The sequence below is a fragment of the Hyperolius riggenbachi genome, chromosome 4, assembly GCF_040937935.1.
Source record: "Hyperolius riggenbachi isolate aHypRig1 chromosome 4, aHypRig1.pri, whole genome shotgun sequence".
NCBI lineage: Eukaryota > Metazoa > Chordata > Amphibia > Anura > Hyperoliidae > Hyperolius > Hyperolius riggenbachi.
In genome coordinates this window covers 240,068,529-240,086,865 of record NC_090649.1, presented here as the reverse complement: position 1 = coordinate 240,086,865, position 18,337 = coordinate 240,068,529, and the positions used below count along the sequence as shown (strand labels likewise).

General features: G+C 40.8%; 1 protein-coding gene across 4 annotated transcripts in view; it reads left to right on the top strand.

The window, feature by feature from the left end:
- The window catches only part of COL12A1 (collagen type XII alpha 1 chain), a 321,024-nt gene that overhangs the window by 53,216 nt on the left and 249,471 nt on the right, over positions 1-18,337 (top strand). For 3 of the 4 annotated variants that reach the window (XM_068281498.1, XM_068281499.1, XM_068281500.1), the window contains one exon: positions 1,088-1,360. The exons of the other annotated variant lie outside the window; for it this stretch is intronic. In XM_068281498.1, the coding sequence (XP_068137599.1) occupies positions 1,088-1,360 (273 nt within the window). The remainder of the gene's footprint in view (positions 1-1,087; positions 1,361-18,337) is intronic. 4 annotated transcript variants of the gene reach the window in all.

Below are 18,337 nucleotides of genomic sequence, written 5' to 3'. Positions count from 1 at the left end.
ACTGTCAAAAGAGTATTTTCTTGCTTGCTGGTGGCTTTGAGAGACTCTGTAACAAAATGTTCAGCCTTATTTATCCTAATGTGGTCTGGATTACTGCAGCCTTTTCTAGTTGCACTGTCTCTGTAATCTATCTAATCTTCTTTTCGTTGTCAAGCTTTGTCGAGCCAGGGAGGAAGGGGCTGCCTCTGTTTAATGGGGACAAGATATGCACGCCCCCTGCACGCCCCTCCAGGCTCGCTCCCGTGTGCTTAAAATAAACAATATATAGTATTGCATTTATCAATAATAAAATTATATGTCACTTGCCTCTCTCTTTGGACGTCCGGCTGCAATACTTATGTGCTCAGAATGAATGATCTTTGTATTGCAGCCGGCTCTGAGAAGGCAGTAGCGCTGATAAGGTCCAGCCAGCACCAGAGGACATATAGAGCATGCTCTCCTCCTGCACTCCTCTCGTGCACGGCTCATGAACGCGAACACTGCCATTGGGCACACGATCTGCCTGACATAGTTCCGGTTTCGGCGGCCATCTTTATTATTTACTAAACAATTCATAAAACTGGTTTTTAAACTGTAAAATGGCGTCAGGGAGCGGCGAAAATGACACAGAGGGGGCAAGGAGATGTCCCTGAAAAGGGTGATATGTTTATTTATATTACTTTTTTCAAATACAGATTCTCTTTAAAGCCATTTTATGGATAATAAAGTTTGAAAATATCACCTAGGAGAAAATTTAGAGGTAAACGTTAAATAGAGGCCTATGTATCCTTGAAAAGCATAATTTCATAATGGTCTATTTAGCCTTTATGTGTTTTAGTTTACAGTATTTATTTTTTCAACAAATAGAGCATTTCTAAGTACTTATAGGGAAGCATTTCAAAGTACTTATAGGGAAACTTAGTGGTAAGAAGTCCCTTGTGAGACATGCTTTGATTTTCTGTGATACATAAATATAATTCTACAAAATGCTGGAGCCATTTACTTAGGGTGGATTCTCTGTACTTACATACTATACACATATATACTCACTTTACTCTCTGTTATCTCAAATGCATTCTTATATATTGTTTTATTTGAATTAATTCAGTTCTAGGACAGCCTAGAAACCTCAGAGTCACTGATCCTACAACATCAAGTCTAAAGTTATCTTGGGATAAAGCACCTGGAAAAGTATTACGATACTTTGTGACATACACTCCGACCACAGGAGGGGAGCCTAAAGATGTTACACTCAGAGGAAATGTGACCAGCACTGTACTGAAAGAGTTGGACGCTGGTACAACTTACTCCCTGACTGTAAATGCTGTATACAGAGCAGGCGCTGGATCAGCACTAAATGGTGAAGGAACTACTCTTGATGGTAAGTGCTACTTTGCTATTTCATGTCCGCTAAGAGTTTTGATGAATTTTCCCATTAAGTATGGCAGTGTTTTGGTCTAAAAAGAGCAATTACAGACACAAATATTTGTATGTAGAAGATAGCTTGATGTATACCAACCTTTGTGTGGTTAGATGGATTGCTGCTGTGCAGTGTGCAGTGATGCCTGCAGCCTTCTGAAGTAATAACAATGGCTGTCCCTGAGAGGGGAGACTGGGAGCATACCATTTTATATTCATTGGGCAGGGTCCTCTTCTTCTTCTCCGTCATACTTAGTACCTGTTATGCATGCAAGTTTATTAGACTGGACCCCTTATTTATTTTACTCTGCTGCATATTATGTTGGCTCTTTATAATTAGAAGATATATTTTTTAAGTAATTTATGCGCTAAAGGTAGAAATTGCTTCTTGATTTCACTTGACTTGAACATTTTCACAAAAGAAGTATGATTTTGATTCAAATGTATTGAAGTCAATTGAGGAGAACTGAAAATATTTTTAAGAGGCAATATATTGATATATGTGTGCACTGTCTCTTAAATAAAATGAATATGTCCTCAATTCGCTAAGCTTATCTCCTGTCTTTAATAATGTTTCTAGAGTTATCACCATGTAATATTCACAAAATCCGGCACCATCTATAATATTGCTCTTTTATTGTTCAAAGTTGCATTACAGCAGTGGAAGCAACGTTTCAGGGCAGCCGCCCCTTTATCAAGCTATGCTGTCAAGTACAAACACATAATGCATTCACAGTTCTATTTATACCCCAACCCAGCAGTAAAATGGCCAATCACATAATATGTCATCCATTTCTGACCTATCACCAAGGTCTCACCCTAGGTGGACCTGATGGGGAACTCCATGCCATATACTAATATAGGAGGATTCAAATGTCAACCACACCTACCCCACCTACCTCGCCAACGGCCGCGGATGTAAGCTCGCCCCTATTGTTGCCAGGTCAGCGGCTGTCACTCCCAGCAGGCCGCCGCTGCAGCGGACCTGATGGGAAACCAGTCCGTATGACGCAAAGAGCGGGGCTAAGCCCCGCCCCTTGCGACTCCCCAGCAACAACAACAGACGCTGGCGGCGTGATTCGCCGCCACGCTCTGTGAGATGTAAATAAAGGGATGCGTGCGTATCCGCCGCCGCTGTGAGGAAACCTCCACCTACAGCGCTGCATACATTTCTATCATAGATCACAGAGGATATATACCGTATATACTCGCAAGCAAGCCGAATTTTTGACCTCCCAAAAGTGGGCCAAAAGTTACATAGTTACATAGTTATTTTGGTTGAAAAAAGACATACGTCCATCGAGTTCAACCAGTATAAAGTACAACACCAGCCTGCTCCCTCACATATCCCTGTTGATCCAGAGGAAGGCGAAAAAACCCTTACAAGGCATGGTCCAATTAGCCCCTAAAGGGAAAAATTCCTTCCCGACTCCAGATGGCAATCAGATAAAATCCCTGGATCAACATCATTAGGCATTACCTAGTAATTGTAGCCATGGATGTCTTTCAACGCAAGGAAAGCATCTAAGCCCCCTTTAAATGCAGGTATAGAGTTTGCCATAACGACTTCCTGTGGCAATGCATTCCACATCTTAATCACTCTTACTGTAAAGAACCCTTTCCTAAATAAATGGCTAAAACATTTTTCCTCCATGCGCAGATCATGTCCTCTAGTCCTTTGAGAAGGCCTAGGGACAAAAAGCTCATCCGCCAAGGTATTATATTGCCCTCTGATGTATTTATACATGTTAATTAGATCCCCTCTAAGGCGTCTTTTCTCTAGACTAAATAAACCCAGTTTATCTAACCTTTCTCGATAAGTGAGACCTTCCATCCCACGCATCAATTTTGTTGCTCGTCTCTGCACCTGCTCTAAAACTGCAATATCTTTTTTGTAATGTGGTGCCCAGAACTGAATTCCATATTCCAGATGTGGCCTTACTAGAGAGTTAAACAGGGGCAATATTATGCTAGCATCTCGAGTTTTTATTTCCCTTTTAATGCATCCCAAAATTTTGTTAGCTTTAGCTGCAGCTGCTTGGCATTGAGTACGATTATTTAACTTGTTGTCAATGAGTACTCCTAAGTCCTTCTCCAAGTTTGATGTCCCCAACTGTATCCCATTTATTTTGTATGGTGCTAGACCATTAGTACGTCCAAAATGCATGACCTTACATTTGTCAACATTGAATTTCATCTGCCATGTATGTGCCCATATAGCCATCCTATCCAGATCCTGTTGCAATATGACACTATCTTCCTGAGAGTTAATGATTCTGCACAATTTTGTATCATCTGCAAAAATAGCAACATTGCTCACTACTGCATCTACTAGGTCATTAATAAATAAATTGAAGAGCACTGGACCCAGAACAGACCCCTGTGGGACCCCACTGCTAACAGTCTCCCATTTTGAGTATGATCCATTGACCACAACTCTTTGTTTTCTGTCCATTAGCCAGTTCCCTATCCATGAACACAGACTCTTCCCCAGTCCTTGCATCCTCAACTTTTGCACCAGACTTTTGTGGGGAACAGTGTCGAAGGCCTTTGCAAAGTCCAAGTATATCACATCTACAGCATTCCCAATATCCATATTAGCATTCACTACCTCATAAAAGCTGAGCATGTTAGTCAAACAGGACCTGTCTTTAGTAAATCCATGTTGATGCTGAGAAATAAGATTATTTTCTACTATGAAGTCATGTATAGTATCTCTTAGTAACCCCTCAAATAGTTTGCATACAACTGATGTTAAACTTACAGGTCTATAATTTCCTGGATCAGATTTTTTGCCCTTCTTAAATAATGGGAAAACGTGGGCTGTACGCCAATCCACTGGGACTCTGCCAGTTGCAAGAGAGTCACAAAAGATAAGATAAAGGGGTTTATCTATAACTGAACTTAATTCCTTTAGGACCCGAGGATGCATGCCATCCGGGCCAGGTGCCTTGTCTATTTTTAATTTATTTAGTCTTGCCTTCACTTCTTCCTGCGTTAAGTATTTAATATTACAGTTAGAAGATTGAGACTCTTCCGCCTCTGTAGTTTGCAACAGTGCTGTTTCTTTTGTGAAGACAGAAGCAAAGAAAGCATTTAATAACTCTGCCTTACCTTGGTCATCCACCATTGAGTTCCCATCCTCATCCTTTAGGAGTCCTATACAGTCAACCTTTCTTTTTTTAGAGTTAATGTACTTGTAAAACTTTTTTGGGTTATATTTGATATCCTTAGCGATTTGTTTTTCAGCTTCAATCTTTGCCTGCCTAATTTCTTTTTTTACAATTTTTATTGCACTCCTTATAATTGCTTAGTGCAGCCTCTGTCCCCTCCTGTTTTAAGACCTTATAGGCATTCTTTTTCCTCTTCATTTTATCTATAACCTTTCTATTCATCCATAGAGGCCTTTTTTTATTCCTAGACATTTTGTTTCCATATGGGGTATACATACTACAGTATTGATTGAGTATAAGTTTAAAAGCTTGCCATTTCCCTTCAGTGTCTTCCCCTTGTAGTACATTATCCCAGTTCACCAAACTTAGTGCCTGCCTAATTTGAGTGAACTTTGCTTTTCTAAAGTTCATAGTTTTAGTGGTCCCGCTGCCCCGTGGCCTATCAGTCACCAGCTCAAACGTTATCATGTTGTGATCACTATTTCCCAAATGTTCTTGAACCTGCACATTTGATACATTATCTGGTCTATTAGAAATGATCAGATCCAGTAACGCATTCCCCCTAGTTGGTTCAGTTACCATTTGAGTCAAGTAATTGTCCTGTAGTGCTGCCAGAAATCTGGGGGGTCGGCTTGCTTGCGAGTCATGGGTGGGTGGGTGGGTGGATAGGTGCTGTCCCTCCCCGCTCCCCCCGCGGCCACCGCTGCTATTACCTTAGGCGGCGCCGCTTCCTCTATCCCCGTCCTCCTCCGGTAACTCATTCACACTTCACAGCAGCGCGCCCCCCGCTGCTGTGATGACGCAGGAAACCATAGAGAGCGGTTCCCATAGTAACGGCATCGCCGCTACAGGAAGCCGCTCTCTATGGTTTCCTCGTCATCACAGCAGCGAGAGGCGCGCTGCTGTGAATGAGTTACCGGAGGAGGACGGGGATAGAGGAAGCGGCGCCGCCTAAGGTAATAGCAGCGGCGGCCGCGGGGGGAGCGGGGAGGGACAGCACCTAAATACTGGGGCACTATGCTAGCTATATGGGGCACTATGCTAGCTATATGGGGCACTATACAAGCTATACTGGTGCACTATACAAGCTATAATGGGGCACTATACTAGCTATAATGGGGCACTATACTAGCTATACTGGGGGCACTATACTAGCTATACTGGGGGCACTATACTAGCTATAATGGGGCACTATACTAGCTATACTGGGGGCACTATACTAGCTATAATGGGGCACTATACTGAGCACTATACTAGCTATACTGGGGGCACTATACTAGCTATAATGGGGCACTATACTAGCTATACTGGGGGCACTATACTAGCTATACTGGGGGCACTATACTAGCTATACTGGGGGCACTATACTAGCTATAATGGGGCACTATACTAGCTATAATGGGGCACTATACTGAGCACTATACTAGCTAAACTGGGGCACTTCACTAGCTATACTGAGCACTATACTAGCTATACTGAGCACTATACTAGCTATACTGAGCACTATACTAGCTATACTGAGCACTATACTAGCTATACTGAGCACTATACTAGCTATACTGGGGCATTTTACTAGCTATACTGAGCACTACCTACCTATACTGAGCACTATACTAGTTAAACTGGGGCACTTCACTAGCTATAATGAGCACTATACTAGCTATACTGAGCACTATACTAGCTATACTGAGCACTATACTAGCTATACTGAGCACTATACTAGCTATACTGAGCACTATACTAGCTATACTGAGCACTATACTAGCTATACTGGGGCATTTTACTAGCTATACTGAGCACTATCTACCTATACTGGGCACTATACTAGCTATACTGGGACATACTGGGGGGATCACGCGGCCAGCATTTCCTACCCCCAGCTTACATGAGGGTCAATCATTTTTTCCTGTTTTTTGGGGTAAAAGTGGGGGGGTCGGCTTACATGCGGGTCGGCTTGCTTGCGAGTATATACGGTACTTTTCAATTATAGAGGGAAGGGACAGGAATAGGGGACGGTACCCAAGACATAAGGTGCCATATAACAGTCTATCTGATGGGATCATGTTATTGCATAGGCACAAGGCGAACCAGACATTTAGATCACTCATACACTTCTTGTACTTATTCACCATATATATTATGAACAAACCAAATATTCCCAAATAGTCTAAATAATTAATTTAATTTAAATAATTAGTTTAGTTTAAAGCTGGGCACAATGGAACATCAGGACACATAAATCAATTAAACCTAAATAAATGGCAACAAATCCAACTCTCTATTCAGTCCATGAGGTTCCATTGTGTCCAGCTTTTTGATCCAGAAGGCTTCCCTATATAGTAATTTCTTAATTCTATCTCCTCCTCTCCTCAGAGGTCCAACCTGTTCAATAATCATAAATCTCAACTGGCTAACATGATGTTTAGCCAGTTTGAAATGATATGCCACTGCCTGGTCAGTCAAAGATTCCCTAATCGCATGTTTATGCGACGACAATCGTTTTTTAATCTTTTGTGTAGTTTGTCCAACATACAATAACCCGCAAGGGCACTTGAGAGCATATATAACATAATTCGAATCACATGTGAAGCAATCTCGAATTTTAAATTTAGTGCCTCTATAGGGGTGTTCAATCTGATCACCCCTGATGACTGAATTGCAATGAACACAATTCATGCATGGAAACGTTCCTCTGCGATTAGATTTTGACTGACCCTTGGGGCTACAATCTGCACGTACCAAATAGTCCCTTAAATTAGGGGCCCTTTTGTAGGAGATAAGAGGAGGGTTTTTGAACTGTGGAATATCTGGAAAGCTGTCAGAGAGCAGATACCAATGTTTTTTAATAATTTTCGCTATATCTGTACTCTTTGTATTATATTTCGTTACAAATGGTATCCTATCTCTGACATCCTTACGCCGTGCGCCCACACCAACACCACCCCCAGTTACCTTAGATCTCGCGCCCTTAACAATATCAGTTCCTTTATGGCCGCTCTCTCTGTTTTGTTAATATTAATATTTTGTTAATATTAGAACGGACCTGTATGCCCACATGATTGGACTTCCTCATCACAGAATCAACCTCTTCTTGTACTTTTTTCATATATATGTCCAATATTTGACATGAGGCGGGCTGGAATTTACTTTTAATCCGTAGCGTGGTGTCACATAAACTAAGTGTGTCGGTCTCCATCACAGGAACCTGCGTATTCTCAAAGGGTCTCGGTATCGAAAAGAAATATTTGAGTTTGATAGTTCGAAAGAACCGCTGTAGTTCTATATCCACTTCTAAAGGATCCGGAAAGTTAGTGGGTGAGAAGGACAAGCCATAATTCAGGGCAGACTCTTGTGACGAGGTCAGTGTCACGGAGGATATATTAACCACAATTACTTCTTCTGTCTCGGTTGGCGTGATCGCAATCGATCTCTGATACCGCCTCCTCCATCTCCTCTGTCTACCACCCCTCCTCGTCCGTCCTGATTTGATGCATCTGAAAAACCCTCTTGTGAGGAACTACTTTAGGCCTCTGTAGAGTCAGGCAATGCGCCACCTTGTGGTCTTTTGCCATCTGGACCCTCCGGTCGAGGTTTACGAATCGGTCTAGGTCTTCCAGCTGGTCTCTGCCAGGAATATACATAGCCGAGATTGTAGTCATATTCATCTCGCTGGAACTTGTCCCTCTTAATTGTTTCAATTTGTTTCTGATGTACATCAATTATGGTCACAAGTTCAGAAGAGAACTGCTCATATTCATCCAATGTTATCAAAGATTTAAGCTTATCCTTTAGATCAATACGCTGTGTTGTCAATCTCGGGAGTTCCTCCTGTATTTTCTCTATTGTAAGTGTCATGGCGTCAAATGAGGCTTTGTTCCATATAAGGCTCCACCGATGGCAAAAGGGTTTATCTGTAGGGAACATAATCGGTGCTACATTGGACCGCATTCCTCGTGGTATACGTTTTAATCATGTTAGCCAGTTGAGATTTATGATTATTGAATAGGTTGGACCTCTGAGGAGAGGAGGAGATAGAATTAAGAAATTACTATATAGGGAAGCCTTCTGGATCAAAAAGCTGGACACAATGGAACCTCGTGGACTGAATAGAGAGTTGGATTTGTTGCCATTTATTTAGGTTTAATTGATTTATGTGTCCTGATGTTCCATTGTGCCCAGCTTTAAACTAAACTAATTATTTAAATTAAATTAATTATTTAGACTATTTGGGAATATTTGGTTTGTTCATAATATATATGGTGAATAAGTACAAGAAGTGTATGAGTGATCTAAATGTCTGGTTCGCCTTGTGCCTATGCAATAACATGATCCCATCAGATAGACTGTTATATGGCACCTTATGTCTTGGGTACCGTCCCCTATTCCTGTCCCTTCCCTCTATAATTGAAAAGTATATATCCTCTGTGATCTATGATAGAAATGTATGCAGCGCTGTAGGTGGAGGTTTCCTCACAGCGGCGGCGGATGCGCACGCATCCCTTTATTTACATCTCACAGAGCGTGGCGGCGAATCACGCCGCCAGCGTCTGTTGTTGTTGCTGGGGAGACGCAAGGGGCGGGGCTTAGCCCCGCTCTATGCGTCATACGGACTGGTTTCCCATCAGGTCCGCTGCAGCGGCGGCCTGCTGGGAGTGACAGCCGCTGACCTGGCAACAATAGGGGCGAGCTTACATCCGCGGCCGTTGGCGAGGTAGGTGGGGTAGGTGTGGTTGACATTTGAATCCTCCTATAGCAGTATATGGCATGGAGTTCCCCATCAGGTCCACCTAGGGTGAGACCTTGGTGATAGGTCAGAAATGGATGACATATTATGTGATTGGCCATTTTACTGCTGGGTTGGGGTATAAATAGAACTGTGAATGCATTATGTGTTTGTACTTGACAGCATAGCTTGATAAAGGGGCGGCTGCCCTGAAACGTTGCTTCCACTGCTGTAATGCAACTTTGAACAATAAAAGAGCAATATTATAGATGGTGCCGGATTTTGTGAATATTACAGCTGTTGTAACCTGGAGTGCAGCCGGGATTCCGTGGCACATCTAACCACTATAATAAGAGGAGTGCTCCGCTTCTTGGAACTATAAAAATAGAGTTATCACCATGGTGATGAGGCATGCAGTATTCTGGAAAAGTTTTACCTCAGGCAAACCTAATCTTCTGTCTTTAAGTTAACTCTTCAAGCCATAAAATAACTCCAGAATTCTAAAGTTATAATTGGCCTCAATTCACTAAGCTTATCTCCTGTCTTTAATAACGTTTCTAGAGTTGTTACCATGGTATTAAGGCATGTAGTATTCAGGAAACATTTTACCTCAGGCAAACCTAAAGTTAACTCTTCTGTCTTTAAGTTAACTCTCCAATCCTTAAAATAACTCCAAAGTTAAAGACAGGCTGTTAATTAACTGCGTGTGAAAATAACTACAGAGGAGGTGAATTAACTACAGAGGAGGTAAATTAACTACAGAGGAGGTAACTTAAGGAATGAAGAGATAAGATAACTCTCTCACTGTGTGGAGGTAAGTTTCCTCTTGCCCTGTTATCTCCAACATGATCTTAGTGAATTGAGGCCAATGTCTTTAGTAAAATTGAAGATATTCTCTTTTGGCAACTCCCCCGAACACTCCCATGGATTTAATTTAATAATTAGCCCCTATTTATGTCCTGAAGTTTCCTTTCTGAGATACACAAATTGGCCTCTTGGGTTGCTGCAGACTAAAGCATTGTTTAGCTCAAGCTAGTGAACAGTAGGCATCTCTGTTTATTTTGAAAGACTACTTTTAGGTATAAAACAGCACTGATTAGTCTTAAGGTGGCCACTAATGATCCATCTTTTTCATCCAATCTTACAATTTCTATGTAATATAAGGTAACTGCCTGAAGTATCCATTTAGTATATTCACTAAATTTACCCTTATACTACATAGATTTGGTAAGATTGGATGAAAAAGATTGGATTATTAGTGGCCACCATAAGGGTGTACACACATCCAACTTTGATTGGCCAATTCTACCACCTCCATGTAGTATGAGGGCCAAAATATTTTGAACACTATGAAGTGATTGTGAAGGTAAGGTTTCTTACTACATGTAGGTGGTAAAATTGATCATTGATTTACCAAATCACAACTGGATGTGTGTACGCACTCTTAGTCAGCACCATTGGGTGCTGGTCAGGATGGAGAGGTTGATCTAAATGTGCAGATCGCAGTAATTTATCCGAATTCAATATATTGGTATGAGGGAGTCACAGCTTTAGTCCTGGTGGGTAATTCGTTTACATGAAAATCTTGTGCTTGTTTTTGCAAAATTTCTACCAGAACTGAAATAAGTTTAAAATTTTACCATTTTTAGTCTCCCTACACACTGCATGCGATTCCGATACCGATTTTGAATCGGTTTTTACATTTGATTCCAATTTTTTATCGTTACTGCATGCTGCGTTTTTTCCTCCATTTTTCTGTTGATAGCATTCAGGGAAAATCAGAATCGGAAACAGAATCGGAATCGCACAAACGGATTTGCAGTGTGCAGGGAGCCTTTTAGAGTGCTTCCTTACTGGACTCAGAGAATAAGGGTGGGTTGGGAGGTATGGAGGAGAGAGCGAGTGAGAGGAACTGTGTGCCCTTGTATATTCATGGACATAAAAGGGGGATGGGGAGTTACTTTGTCTTCTTGGATATCCTTGAATACTGTGAGGAGCCCATTTGCTTGAAAATTTAAACACTGTAAAGATACATGACAGTGACAGATGCATTGCAGACACGAACTACATATTTCCACTGCTATTTCATGTGTTTAAAAACGTTCAAGAACTGTTTACTCTCTTGAACGTTAACTAACCGTTCATTCAGTGTAAGGATTTTAGCACTTCCTAGCATGGATTACTTGGGGTCATTATACCTTATCAGTCAGAAGGACTTTTGTTGTGTTCAGAAGGACAAATGGAGTGGGAGAAAATCTGCTCATGCAGTATAAAACAGTGTACATGTATAAACAGCTACCATAACAGGAGCAGCTAACGTAAATAAGAAACCCTGCATCTGCAGACTCCAGTATGAAAAGCCCAGATTTTTGATTCCTCCATTACGAATATTACATTAAAGCTCACTTGTGGCAGAGGACAAAGCCCACCCAATAGCTCCATGTGGGAGAGACGGCAAGGGACACCTAATACCCACTATATACCACAAAGACCACCTAATACTGCTGTCTAGGAGGTGTGGGGACAAAGACCACCTAATACTTTCATCAAGTATTGTGCAGGGGTTCCCATGTTCATGATTGCCAAGGGCCCCTTTTCACCAGCTTTGAATACATAAAACTATTGTCGTCAGTGTCCTCTTTGAAGGAACTCTCTAAAGTCTTTCCTCATGAATATACACTCTTGAATGAATTTGGTGACTTACCAGTTTCCCAATTAAAGTTTCAAGGCTGAACATAGCTTTTAAGAATTTCCTTCCTCTTTTAATTTCACATGAAGTGCTGGATTTGCTTAGCTCTCCATGGCGCTATACCCTGATCTGTCATATTATGGCTTGCTTGTGTGTAGAACTTTACCATCATTATTTTAACCTCAGAAGTTGCTGGGACATGCACTAAAACCCATAAAACTTTGTTTTAAAGTCTTTGCTTTCAAATGTATAGTAAACTGAATTGTAAGGAAAAACAGTGTTTCTAGTTGATGACAACAGTCCCAGTGGAATACCAAGCACTTTCTGAATCGCTTGTAAAAATATAGTTCATAGGGAAAGTCTTTTGGGCATCCGCTTGCACTTCCTCAGGAAGATTGAAATGCGTTGACCTGTAAAAGCAAGCTGTCTTTTTACAAGACCCATGGGTGCTGTCTAATCTTCTAGGAGTGTTTATTCAAGGATAGACTTAGGTAATGTTTTAAATGGGTGTAGTATTAGGCACAGGGCCACTTTTAAAGCAGAGTAGCAATCCAGACATGCATTTGTTTAACTGAATTGCCTTCTGACAGATCTTGCAGTGGTCTGTGTCTTATTAGATTGACTAAATAAATGTGATGAATGTCGAGGCAGCATGAGTACAGAAGATATGTGTTTATTTGGAATTATTTCCATTTGCTTACTGCTATGGGGGAACATTATGTGTATCTCATTATTCCATACACAGCTATAAATAACTGTAAAGATAAGTGTCTACGTTTTCCACTGAAAACATGCAACAAGTGGGCACATTCCATTCTGCATTATGGATGCATCAGTAGTCTGTAACAATATAAAAAAGCAAAACACAGTCAGCATGAGACAAAGGCAGCACTGACATCGAATATTACAAACCAGTCTGCACTTGTTCACATAAATGATTTTTAAAGGTCTTGTAGAAAAAAATAATATTGTTATGCAGTAACAACGATTAAAGCCTTTTGAAAACAGATCCAGCTTAAGTTAAAATATTAGTTTAATATCAACATTAAAATTGCTTCATAAAGGACTTAAGACAAATGTCCTTAAAATGGGCTCCTATGGCAGCGCCCAAACTTCTGCCGCTACTGTGGTGCCCACATTTCCTGCTTCCCCAACAAATGTGCCCAACCCATTTTAAAATATCTTTGTTGAGCAACTAATACTTTATTGCTTTTCACACTTGCTCTGCATTACTCATTTACATCTCAAGGGCATGCAGGTATACATATGGCAGACCCTTTTTTCTAGTTGTTTTTTGTGAGACATAAAGCTCTTTTTTTCAACACCAAATACATGCGAGTTTGGTGTTAAGGTGTAGGTTTGCTTAAAGTCTGTGTGAACAAAGGTGCACAGTTGCAGGCAAACATAGCTATGCAATTTGAAAAGTTCACGTAAATAGCCAGGTACTACCTGGGATTGATCACTGGCTATTCTTTATGTTTTGTATTTTAGAGGGTAGGTGAGTGTAGCTCGTGGGCGTTGGTCCCAGGTGGTGTGAGCACTTGGGACAATTGGCTGCATTGCTCACCTCTGTTTGAAAGCTTGTTCAATTTTGGGTTTAGCCAGGCACTTTATAAATGCAGTTCACTTTAAATTACAGAAAAGCCCCCCTTTCCTTGGCAAGTCGTAGCCTTGAGTATTGTCCAAAGACTTGTCCAAGTATTGTCCAAATGACGTGCAGATCTCTATGCAAGATGACCATGTGTGTATGGGACCCTCACATCTATTTATGAGATGTCTTCATTGACGTCTTCCCTATCATCTTGTATAAAATCTAAATGTGTTTACAATAAATAGCACTGTCTCATATATCTAGAGTCTTTGCTTTGGCAGAAAATCCTTACAAATTGTCATGAAAGATGTTTGGTCTGTGCAGAGATATAATAGAGGAAATGCATAAAAAGACTTTGGTCTCACGCTAGAACTTTTAATGGATAAGTGTCTGTGATGTTTTTAGCAGAGGACCTTAAGCTGACAAAGCTTTTTCATGCTATGTGAATTGAAGGAAGGAGAAACTCGATACCTTATATGTGGACAATCACTTTCTTAAACTGAATTCCTCGGTCTTGAATCCCAGGGCCATAATTCTTTTATATTTTAATGCTGATTGGCATGGAAAGTCTTCTAAATGTGGAATTCTGTTGAAGATTTGGAGGCTGAGTTGACCAGTTTGTCCAGTTATTTAATGGTTTTACATGACACCGCACGCAAGTTATTGCTCAACGTTGTCATCGTCCAGATAGGGAACGTAATGGAAAATGCAGATAGGCAAAACGCAGGGAATTCAATAATCTGTGACTGCTTTTCAAAAGCTACTGTTTTAGTAATCTGCTTTCCCAAGGGTGAGGAGGTGGTTAGAAAAATCCTGGCATGAAGTCATTTTTTTACTACCTCAGGGCACAAATTTGAAAAGCAAACACAGAGTAGACTTTACTTGTTAATATATTAAGTCGTTCTTGATGTTGAATGTTGAGATGAAATGAGAGGTAAAATACTTTCACTTTTTTTTCCATTGCTGTAGGCAGAATTGAGAATGAGGTTATATTATGTGCAAATGTGCCATCTGAGCACAAAACAGATATTAATCAATTACGGCGTTGTAGCTGAATGCTAAACCCTCACAACAGCAAAACATTGTTTAGACGTCCCCCTCGCTATATTTTATTTGGAGAAAAAAGCCAGGGTTTGCTTTTACCAGGCAAAGTAGAAGAAGTTATATGGCAATTCCATTGCCAACCAGAAGTACAGATAGTACAAAAAGAGAAAAAATAAATAAAAGACTAGTTGATTTTGCATTTAAACAAGTGTTGTTCCTTAGAATATTTGGACAGTGAATTTGCTAGTAGGGAGGTTGCAGCTGCACCAAAACCCCTGGACCTGAGGGGTCCATATAGGCCCCTCCTTCAGTCTCTGCATTAGCTATTTATTCGTGCTGTAGTGGTATTGATCACCTCTATGTGTGCTGAGAATTGTGATCTCACTGTAGCTGTCCTTAGAAATCCACCTTTTATGGTCTGTGATTATTACACATACAGTGCTGCATGGAGAGGGTGGGCATATTACATTTGCACTGGGGCGCATTGCTCTGTTACTCTGCTGTGCTACTGTTTTTAGAGAACCATGGAGTATTCTGGAGGACATAAGCAATCCAGCAAACCAGCACTAAATATTTTGAAAAATTGTCTGTTATTATGTGACTTGCGGCTTTTTTCCACTAGTGCAGAATCCGCAGTGTTTCCCCATGAGTGATTAGTGGTGGTGGTGGTGGTGGTGGGGGGGGGGGGGGGGGCGGGGTTGGGGTGCTCTGCCTATTCTGTCAATGGCCTTGCCATCCAAATTGCATGCCAGTGCAATGTGGATGGCGTGCAGCATTTTACCACAGCGCACATCCAAATCCCATAGTCCCAAATCTGGGTACCGTGTCCAATTTGGAAAGCCCCTTATAAGAACACAGTGGGGTTGTGAACGGATATTATATTAGTGGCATTTTATGTTTTACTTATGTACCTAATGCATGTATTCCTTTCTATATGAATTGAGCAAATTCTGGCATGTGTAATACTGATGTAAGGGATTTTATTAAACTAAGTGTTGAAATTTAAGATGAGATTTTTTTGCAGCTCTAGGGAAGATAAACTGAGGATAGATAGGCTACCACTGTCCTCTCTAAATGGATGGCTAGTTTTTCTAGTCTTCAGTATCTTACTGCAGTCTCTCCCTTTTTCCTAACAACTCTATTATTTTGGATCATTGACTTGGCAGTATTTGAAGCCATTGGTTGACAGTTTTGGGGCACCAGGGTTTTGTGGGAATACAGTGTTTCCATGGAAACATGTACACCAGTGAAGGCAGAGAAGAAAATAGCACCAGATCTGTCATGTCAGCGGAGTGGTTTGCAGAGAATCTTTTGTTCAGCCAAAAAAGTATTTTTTTTCCTAAGGGATTTGACCTCAGGCCAATAAGGAGATGTAATTCCACATATTCCGTGTCCGTCTTTGAGTTTCTTTCCAGTTAGTAATTCCTAAACATGATCCTGCCAAATCCCAATAGGGTTTTTTTTTTTTTAATTTCAAAATACTCCACACAATCAACCAAGGCAAACAAATGGGCACAGCCACAGTAAAAGTTAAAGACTCTAGAATTTGGCCAAAATTCTTTCTTTTCTTTCCTGTTGCAAATGATACAGATATAGTCAAAAGGAACCATTTATAGAGTGGTTGGAAATAATATTCGACACCTTTATTTCCCGCTACTGTGGAACTGATACTTGCCACATGCTTTCTGCCAATTAAAAAGACAGACATTCGTTTTTACTGGCAGAACTGTCAAAAAAGTGACAATTTAATTTGTGTATTAATATTAATATGCATATAGAAGTGATATCTTTCACAGAACTTCTGACGCTTTTTACAGAGTGCATCAACTACTTTATGTAAACCATAGAGGAGCTCAAAAATCGACTCCCTACTGTAGTCAAAGTACAATGTCCCTACCATAGTCTAAGGCCAGTTTTTTTGGCGAAACCAATTATCTTATCAGTATGTTTTGGGGATATGGGAAGAAACTAGAGTGCCCAGTGTTCAAGTATAACTTATGGTATACATTTTTGAAACTAGAAGTTCATTATGATGGTTAGGCAACTGAAAGATTTTAAAGTCCTCATATTTCAGGCACTAAAGGTCCCTTTTAAGAAGATTTAGAATGAAAAACAAAGATTGTGAGATTGAAGAGAGAAAACAGAATAAAGAGAAATGAGGGGGTTTAGACAAAGGAGGAAATTACAGTAAAGGAATCAAGAAGTCACCTATCATATTGGTTGTATGGTGAATCAGTTCAAGTTCATGTGCCGTGGTAGGGACATGAAGGACATACAATTTCATGCTACTCTTACTCTCATAGTGTGCCTGCCAGGCCACCATCCAGCAAGAAGATAAACAAAACCAGTTGAAGCCTCATACACATGTACAAGGACTGTCAGTTGACGGGGATCAGGACTCGATCCCTCGAGTGACAGTTTGGGACAAAAAGAAGAAGAAAAGGGAAAATCGAGAGCCCCCAATAGTGTATTATTGTAAGTTTGATAATCGTATGGGTAAAAATAGTAAGTTATACTCACAAGTGTAGGTTGCCGGACCAGGCAACCACTAGTATCACAGACGGGGAGATTGAACCTGTCCCCGCTCAGGTTAAAAAGAGTCGCTCTCTGCGTAGAAGAAAAAAGAGGGGGGTGTCCACACCCATCCACCAAGTGGATATCACGTAATGAGAAAAATCAGAGGCGCCAATAGAGTAAAAATGTACCAATTAAAACCAAATTAAAATTGTGGGTGGCAGTGGTGGACCTGCCCACCTCCAACAAAAAGAACCACTACAATGGTTGACAATATAAATTTTGGCAATATAAATTTAATAAATGTAGTACTCCAACAATAACAATTAGTTTGCAACGCGTTTCACGGGACCCAAGCCCGCTTCCTCAGGCAAAATACATACAATCAGGAGCAGCTGAAACAACAACAAGAAGGGAAGGGGGGGGGAAAGGGGGGGAAAAAGGGAACATAAAAAAAGGGGGGGGGGACTCGTAAACCTTTAGAAGAAGAAAAATAATAAAATACAACAAAAAAATTGAAAAATTCAATACAGCAAACAGTTACTCATTTTTGGACCAAAAGTAGAGGTCCATACATCAAAACTGCATCTAAATATATACATATATACATATGCAACGTATAAAGCTTGGCTCTGGAATTGGTCTATCTTGAAGACCTCTGGATGATAGAACTCAAGAAGTCTATATCCTATGGTGAAAAAATATATATCGGGCCGTATGTGGGGTCTCTTAGGTGAGATAATTGGTTAAGTGAAGGATCAGGGGATTGGGATGAGGGCGGGGCAAGGGTGCGGGCTATGGTGGCATAAAGGTGAGGATGGGGTGAGAATGCTGGCTCCAGGGGTGTCTGTATAAAAATTCCCCGTGGGGGGGGGGGCAGGTGTTAAGGGGGTTATTGGTATTTGAGGGGGGAGGTACAACGGGGGAGGGGCAATGAGGAGACCCTCATAAGGATCAACCTTATCCAGCATAATTATGTTATAACCTAAACCTGAAGCCACACGTATGTACCTCTTAATGTCAGTATCTTTAAAATACGTTCGTTATTGGCAGAGCTCTAGGTTAGGTTAACATTTGCACATATAAACATATAGAAATACGTTCACTATTCACAGAGCTCTAGGTTAGGTTAACATTTGCACATCAGGTAAGGTTAACATTTGCACATCCGGGTTAGGTTAACATTTGCATATCACACTATTTTA